At 40.6% G+C, this 8,896-nt stretch overlaps 1 protein-coding gene across 1 annotated transcript in view; it reads right to left on the reverse strand.

The window, feature by feature from the left end:
- Positions 1 to 8,238, reverse strand: part of MINDY3 (MINDY lysine 48 deubiquitinase 3) — an 89,177-nt gene extending 80,939 nt beyond the window's left edge. Inside the window, exon 1 of the mRNA XM_068561970.1 lies at positions 7,911 to 8,238. Within this exon, the coding sequence (XP_068418071.1) occupies positions 7,911 to 8,004 (94 nt within the window). The 5' untranslated portion in view covers positions 8,005 to 8,238. The remainder of the gene's footprint in view (positions 1 to 7,910) is intronic.
- Positions 8,239 to 8,896: the final 658 nt, after the last annotated feature.

Below are 8,896 nucleotides of genomic sequence, written 5' to 3' on the forward strand. Positions count from 1 at the left end.
AGTCGATCTTTCTTTCCATCCCTCAGCACAACCAGTACTTATCATCATCTGTAATTATATGTTTGTTCACTTGTTTATTGTTTGTCTTGCCTAACAGGTATCTTGCCTGCTCTATTAACTACTGTTTTCCTAGTACGTTATATAGTTAATACTCAATAAATGCTTGCTGAAGTTTTGGGAGTGAAGATAATGGGGGTGTTTGCTTCTAAATTCAGTCTCTAAAATGTGAAACAACAATTTGGTTGGGGAAACATGGGTCTGGAGCCCAGGGCAGGGTTTAGGATTAGAGATAGCAAGTTGAATCACCCTAAACATGGCAGTTAAAGTGAATGAGAACATGTAGAACAAAGATAATGAAACCGGTTAACATTAAAAAAAAAAAAAAAAAAAAAAAAAAGTGAGCAGACGCTGAGTCAGCAAAGGAGATTGATAAAGACTTGAAAGGTAAGAGAAAAAACACTGAGGTCCTAGAAAGGAAAAATCAGCAGTCACCTGTTACAAATGTTGAGTGGAATAAAAACATAAATGAAAATACTGGATTAAGCATGTCATTGGGAATACTAAAAAAAGAAATTTAGAATGCTGGGAAGAGCAGCCAAATTTTAAAGGGTTGAGGCGTGATTCAGAATACAAGGAGAAAGAGAAAATGCAAAGTATTTGTTAAGCAAGTGAAGGGGAAAAGGATGATGGCTTGAAGGGTAGTTGGATAAGGAATTATTATTTTACAGAGGGAAGGGCATGAGTTTAAAAGAAGGAAAAGAGTGATTAAATGGGAAAGAGAGAGTTTAAGGACTCCAAGTCCTGAAAGAACTGAGACAGTGCGGTGTGGTAGTGGTGGTGGTGGTGGACGGAATAAAGATAGGTTCTCAAGGTGTGGCCTACAGACCCCAGGAAGTTCCAGAGACCCTTTAGGGGACCTGCTAGAGGTGAAAATCATTTTTATTATAATACTAACATATTTGCCCTTTTCACTGTGTTGATATTCACAGCGATAGTACAAAATGAATAGCAGGTTACGTTACTGGTGCCTTAACACACATTAAGTGACATTAAGCTGACCAGCAGTCACTGTACTAGGAAACACCACAATATGCTCTCAAACACACAAAAAAGCCAATTTAACTTAAAAAAGCCCTTACTAATGCTAATCTTATTAAATCTTGACTTTGAATACAATGTACTTTAAAAAAACAGTCTGTGTGACAAAATGGAAACTACCCATAAAGCACCTCTGCTACATACCTTGTGCAATGATAGACAGATTCTCAAAGCACATGTGTAATTCTCTGAACTGTGAGCTGAACTAACAGCTTTTCTGTGGAATGCTGTTTTTACTTTGAAGAGCTACTAACAAATTATGATTATTTAGACTTTTTCTCAGAAGTGAATGAAGTGAGCCTGATACTTCAAGAAAAATAACTTGACAGTATTTCTGCCAGTGATAAAATCTCAAGCTTTCAAGTAACAACTAAACTTCTGGAAAACTCAAGTCCAGCACTGTAGCCTGACAGCTTCTCAACACTCAGAGATTTTTCTGACAAGATCAGAAATAATAAATGTGACTTTTGATATTGTATAACAATATGTGTTAACATTTAGAAGATCTGCATAAACCAGCAGACCGATAACTTCCAAATGACCAATGCATGCTGTTACAAATTAATGCATGGGTAAAAGATCCAGTCAAAGTACAAGACAAACCAATGGATTTCAATTTAACAGAGGACGAAAAGTTCATTGATGTGGCTTCAGATTCTTTATTTCATGTAACCGCTAAGAACTACCACTTGTTGAGTTTTGGTGTAGTATCAAAAAAGAATATCCACAATTATCTGAAAAGGCTATTACAAGACTCCTATATTACCAACTGCATATCTGTGAGACGCTGGATTTTCCGCAGATACTTCAACCGAAACAACATATTGTAACAGATGGAATGGAGAAGCAAGTGGGAGAGTCCACCTGTCTTCCTATGAGTTAGACACTGAAGAGATTTTTTAAAATGCAAAATAATGCCACAGGCCTCATTAATTTTTTTTTATTTTTCACACTGAAGCCTGTAATAGTTTTTAAGAGTGTAACAGGACCCTGAGTTTAACAAACTTGAGAAAAAGGAAATCTTAGCAGGCTTCCAAGTTAGACATGCAGGCAAAGAGGAAGGGAAGAGATGCTGTTGATTGCGAGTGGGGGGCATGAAGGCATAGAAGATTGAGGAGAATGTTAATTCCAAAACACATAAGAAAAGCAGACAGGATAAAGAACTAAGAGAAATACTGGGGACTCGGCTAAGGTTTAATTACTACATGTGCATTGACGCTGACCACAATTTTCCCCAGCAACACACACCACCACCTTGGGAAGAACAGAATAGAGGAGAAGAAAAATGCAGGATAAGAAATAAGTATGGTGGATGGGGCAAATTTAATAAGGACAAATGAGAACTGAGGGTGCTGGTTATCGCATCAAGACAACCAAATCTGAGAGCCAATCTAGAAACAAGGTGAAGGCAAGGGGCCTCTGCTCTTCGTCTACCTCTTCTCCTACTGGGAAGAAAGGGTTACTGGTGTTGGGCCTAAGTGCAGAGGTGAAACTAGGCTCTTTCAAACTTTCAGCGTATGTGATAAACAGGTCTCAGTAATGGATTCTTGCCTTCCTTAAAATGACTAATACTGTAACTCAATTTTCAAGATCCATGGGTGGGGCTTTTAGATGGAAACGCATTCTGATAAACTGCTTTTGTACTTTAGAGATAAAAACCCCAGGGAGAGAATTCTAGGCAGATCTGCTTTATGCCAAGTTCCGTTTAATTACAGTATATATGCTTGAGTGTGTTATTTGGTAATGAACAAAGGCTCTTAGAGCTTAAAAATGAAATAAAATTAGACAAATGGAAATTAACTATTCTATCCTAAAACAGGATTATGCTAAGTAGGCACCCCCTTTTATAATAAGGTTTCACTTGAGTTTGAATTGTTTAGGATATAGAGTTATTTTTCTTGTCAAGTGTTCTCATATTCATCTTATTTCCTAGTTTTAAGAGGAATTAACTTATCACAAAATGGCTGATTTACTAATTAGATCTGAAATAGGCCATCTAAAGCATCTGATCCTAAATATACGATTTTGTATCACATTCCACAGCACTACAGACATAGAAGTCTTTCTCAGTTCTACAGCTCATAACTAATTTAAACCTGAGCCATGAACCTCTTTGCAATTTCCCAGTCTTTTATTTTCATATGACTGACTGACATTATTCAAACCAGTTTGACAACTACTGCCTCTATAGTTCTAGCCTTCCATGTTAACAAAAGGCCACAGAAAGACTTCATTTGTCATTATAAGTCAGATAATACTGGTTGAGTGGAATCTGAACTGAGCCTTAGTTTCCTCACCTACAAAAAGGAGGGTAACTATTGATACATTTATCCTTTGCTATCTCTTGGGGTTGCTGTAAGGATTAAGTAAGATTTTCAAAACCTGTAAAGCCTAATACAGACGTAAGGTATTATAATAGATGCGTTGAGCTGAAAAACACATTATGTACTCAAAAGTACCAAGAAATTAACTTCGTCACATAAGCTTCCAAATTGTGAGTTTAAAAAAATTGGTTTTTAAGTGACATATTATGTAGGTAGGTGGGAGAAAGTAAAACCTATATTTGAAATAAAAGGCTTCCATCAACAACAAAAATCTCTGAAATGATATGATCCACAATATTAATTGACCTTCACTTTGGAAGACAAATTAATGATACTGGCGTATCATTTTAGTACTTTGGTAAAATGTTAAATCACATTATAATAGACATCATACTTTTGGACTTCAATCCAAACACTTTAACTCCTGCATACATTTTATGCTTACATTTTAACTGATCCCTCACTTTTCCAAAGTTACTTAGAATCTTTTTTTTTCATATTACATAACAAAAATTGTCCTATATCGGAAAGTCCGAAACTCTAATTTCAATCCACTACAGTTCCCTCCCCATCTCTACCCCAAAACACCACTGAACTGCTATAAACTGCCAAATTGGGTTTCTCTTCTAGCTAATCTTTAGGTGAAACAACGAAGTAACTTAAAACTTGAAGGAAGGGGGCCAAGAAAAGGAAAAAATGGGTTCTCAGAGTTTATAATGTAGATCAGGGTTGGCCTGCTTTTTAAATGCAGTTTTGGAACACAGCCATGCCCTTATTATCCAGGGCTGCTTTTGCTGCAATGGCAGAGATGAGACAGAGACAATAGAGGTACTGGCCCTTTAAAGAAAACATTTGCCAAACACTGGCTAGACAATCAGTAATGAAAAGAAAACAAATTCTCAATAAGTCAAAATGTCTGCCTTTATAATAAGATTAACACTTACTTTTGTTAGATCTAGATGACTCTTGTTTTGCTTCTGCTGGATGAGGTCAACGTGACCACCTCCTACTCTCCTGGCCTAAGCCATGGTCTTTTACCCTCGGACTACTGCAACTGTCTCTCATTTGGTCTTGCTGTCTCACTCAATACACTACTGTCTATCCTCAAACTTAGCAGTCAGATCAGCCCTTTAAAAACCTGTCCTGTCGTGTCTCTCCTCTGCTCCAAACCTTCCAATGACCTCTCATCTCATTTAGAATAAAAACCAAAGTCCTTACAATGGCCTATAAAATCTTAGTGATTTGGGCCATATTATTTCTTACATCATCTTTATCACTGACCCGTTCCCTCATTCCCTCTCCAGCCAAACTAACCTCCTTCCCGTTCCTTGAACAAAAAGCCAGACGTATTCTGCATTAAGTCATTAAATCTTTTACAACGGCCATCCTCACTGCCTGGAACACTCTTCAGATACCTGCATGACTAACTCAGTTACTTCAACAGTCTGCTCAAATCTCACCTTAAAATGAGGCCTGTCCAGGCTACTTTATCCTATAATTCCTTATTTCTCTACCTTCTAGTATATATGCTTAACTTATGCTATATTATATTTATCATTTGTCTTCCCTCCCACCCTATCAAGTCTAGGTCTGGAACACTGGTCAGTTTGTGGGAGAAGGGAAAGAAGGATAAATGTGCTTACAAATAAGGAGGTAGAAAATATACGCTTTTCTTTAAAAAGTATTATAGGCAATTGAGCAGGAGGGAAGCAGGCAGGAGTAGGGAGTAAATTTCCAAGTTAAAAAACAAAACAACTTCAAAGCTTTAAATAATGTGACTTATTGCCTTTAAAACAAAAACTGTTAAAACAAAAAAACAAAAAAAAACCCCCAAACCAAAACCCTACTTCTTTTTCTTAAGAAAAAGTATTTGCAGAAGAGAATTATCTAAAACTGCCAAATGAATTTTAAACGAACAAAAAAATACTATGTGCCACTCCTGCACTTACTGCTTTAACATATTATCTAAAACTGCCATATCAATTAAAAGAGAGAGAAAAAAAAAAAACCCAACTGCTGCAGCTGTTCAACATATCAAAGGAATTTAACATGACCAATCAATACAGTTTCATAAATGGAATATCCCTGGACATAGTTCTATGTTCTCTTTACCCCAAGCACCTCACACCTATAACTTGTTTCCAAAAGACTAATGAGATTACAGCTGTCAATTCAAAGCACAGATATAGATGATGAAATAAAGCCAAAGCTGATGTCACATTACGAATGCAGTAAGGCAAGCGCAGCAAAGCAGTGTCCTGTGCCCGTTCCCACAATCCCAAGTCACTGCCACAGCAATCGTCAGCAATGGTCTCTGCCTCCTCTAAGAATGGATAAATGAATACAAAGTTAACACAGCAAGACCGATGACAACATCCCTCTGAGTCAGAGGTGACAACTTAAAAGTACATATTTGGTTGCCTTAAAAATCATGATCAGTTTAAGACCTTGAAGAATTACATAGCCACAATATAACCACACTCTCTATAGAGCAATAAATAAATAAATAATCCTTTATTTTGAAAAGGTATTGATTGAACAAATCTTATAAAGGAACTTCTGTATGACTACAAGGTGGCAGAGCATTCTAATATGTCATTACGAAGTTCTCTTTTAGTGATTATCCATCAAATTAACAACAACTTCTTGCAATTGTCAGGGCATGGCCAGACTGCGATCTTCGGCTTGGTTTACAATTAAAACACTTTTTAAATCAAGCTACCCTTTTCTGAGCGTTTACTCCACGTCAGATATTGTGCTAAGTGCCTAAACGAATTCACCTGCCTTTAATCCTCACAACAACCCTGTAAGATTGGCACTACTATTATCTGCACTCCACAGAGAAGGAAACTGAGGCTTAAATAAGCTAAAAACCTTGAACCTAGAACCCAAGTATGCCTATTCCAAAGCCTGTTCTTAACCATCATTAGAACTGCCTCTCTGAATTCTCCTTGCCTCTGCATCACAGTACTAAAATAAATGAGGCTGAATATCACCTTATCCTGTGTTGTATTACTAATTAATTAACAGGAAGTAAAACTTTTCTCAATCCTTCACAGTCTTGTGTACTTTAGGGCTGGCTGTTCACTATTAGGATAAATAAGACAAACTGGAAAATAAATTTTAAAGTCTGCAAATGTGGATGTCCAACATTTCAGAAAATACTAGTTAAGCGACATAATTAAATCTGTAAAAAAAAAAAAAAAGCCAAACTAATTACATGCCTGGTTGAGCAACACAAAGGAAAACAACAAAGACAGAGCTGAATTAGGAGATGCGAGAGTTGGAATTCGTTCCCAGTTCTATCAATTTGTGCAACTTTGGCCTGGTCATTTAACCCTTCACAACTCATTTTTCTCATCTTCAGAACAAGAGTAATGGACTAAATAACCTACCTGACTGTAATATATTACGATTCTAATTTTACCAGCTCTTACAAGTATCTGGGAGGAAGGAAGGGATTACTTAAACCCTGAATTTTTGTTACTAAATACGCATTACGAAGTAAGGACTTAGATTTACTATGCTAAATTTCCCCCAAACCCTCTGAGAATCGGTATTTTCTAAATAAATATTTTAATAACAAAATGTTTTAGTAACAGTACTAAAGAGCTATTATTTGTGTGCTTGTGATGTTTTACCTACAGCCATCACCCATCCTCCTGACTCCAAACACTACGCTCTTAACCTCAACCTCACCATTGTCCCTTTTAAGTCACCTGAAGTAATGTGCCCGTTGTGTTTTAATATTAAAACTTACGAGTTAGGGATGATGGCTAATAAATATCAATAGACGGTGTTTTCTCATTTCACAATTACTCGTAGTATTAACAAAACTTCTTATATAACTCAAAAGCCTGTCTGGGTAATTAGATCGGCACAGGAAGTCCTATGGGCCGTATTCCTTTGAACTGGAACAGATCCTACACCACCTCAAAACCGGGGACACTTCGGGTCAAGGGATCAAACACTCTGCAGCCGCAACATTCCATTTCTGCACCGAGTACCACGCCTAACCCCGCCTTACTGAAATACAAGCAACACAATCGCTTTCTGGAATTAACCACTGCGACTTTCACGTGGACTTCCCTCTCTCCAAAATGAGACCAAACGACCAGACTCGCTAGGGGGTAAAGATCCAGGCGGCCGGAGCCCTGCTGGAGGAACGGACGCCGGGGCACAGGGCACACCTTCCGTGTCACCCGCTGCAGCCCGGCAGCCGCCCCCTCCTCCTCTCCAGCCCAAAGGCAGCCCAGGGAGTGGCACGGGCGCCTCGGGTCTTTGGCGGCCCACTGGCACCGTTCCCCTACTCAGCCTCTAACCCTCAGGGCAGGCAGGGCTTTTCTAGGAAGTCCCGTTTCTGAGCTGAGCAGGGGAACCGGGGCGGAGCGCGGGGCACGCGAGCCGGCTGGCGCGAGAGGCGTCACGGCTCGACTCTCGCGGGGCCAAAGGGAGCGGCGGCCGGAAGCCAGAGTCCAGCCAGGGTACCTTGCGTCCAGCGGCAGAAGATGGTGTCAGAGAGACCGGGGCTGCTCTTGGCGCCCCACACCAGCTCCATCAGCTCTTTAGTCAGTTCGGACATGATGGGGTACCGGCGAGCGGGCCTTGGCTTTCCGGACTCCTGCCCCGGCACATGGGGAAGGGGCGGCTTCGGAGACCGGCGTGGCGGGACGGCAGCGGCAAACGAGCTGGAAGGCTAGACGGGAGGAAGGCAACAGGAGAGAGACCTACTTCCAGGGACCGCGCCTGTCAAGCCCGCTCGGAGCGGCAGCGAGTTTCCCGCACCGGAAGTACTGGGGCCGCTTCCGGCTTCTCTTTCACTACCGCCCCCAAGGCCGGAGGGGCAGGCGGCGCCTCCCCGGAAGCGGAAGTGGGGGGGTTGGGAAGAGCCGAGGGCGGCTTGGCGAGCACCTGGCGGTTTCCGAGCTCAGTCCCAGGGCCCGGTGGTGCGGTGGCGTCTTTTGTGTTGGGAGGAGCATCGCGTCCCGTGGGCGTTGGCATATTTCTACCCCTGGAATACCTCCTTCCTGTCCGCACTGCTTTGGACTTAGCTGGGGTGTCTGAGGCCCAAGCCCTAGGGCCCAGAAACGTGGCCTATACCTTAAAATGTGAAATATTAATTCTGCCAAACCAGAGCTTTGAGAACGATGGTTGAATCTCCATGAGGAAACATCCGTGTCTGTGTCGAGGAGCCGCCGATAAATTGAAGGCTGTCAGTCTCTTGATCAGTCATATAAAGTCAAACCAACTATTAACAGAACCGAAAAATGTCGCGTAATGGGCACTGGAAATGTCTCTCCCAGGTGTCTAACGCAGAATTACAAAGCTACTTAGAGGAAAACAGATTCAAAGCGGCCTGTTTGTAAATGGTAGAGCAATTTCATCTACAGTTTTCTAGACTGTAGGGTGTGTGGGCTAAAGACCAGGTTATAAATCATTGACAAGCATTCAGTTAAATTTAGTTTGGGTGAAAA

Source organism: Eschrichtius robustus, chromosome 1, assembly GCF_028021215.1.
Source record: "Eschrichtius robustus isolate mEscRob2 chromosome 1, mEscRob2.pri, whole genome shotgun sequence".
Lineage (NCBI taxonomy): Eukaryota > Metazoa > Chordata > Mammalia > Artiodactyla > Eschrichtiidae > Eschrichtius > Eschrichtius robustus.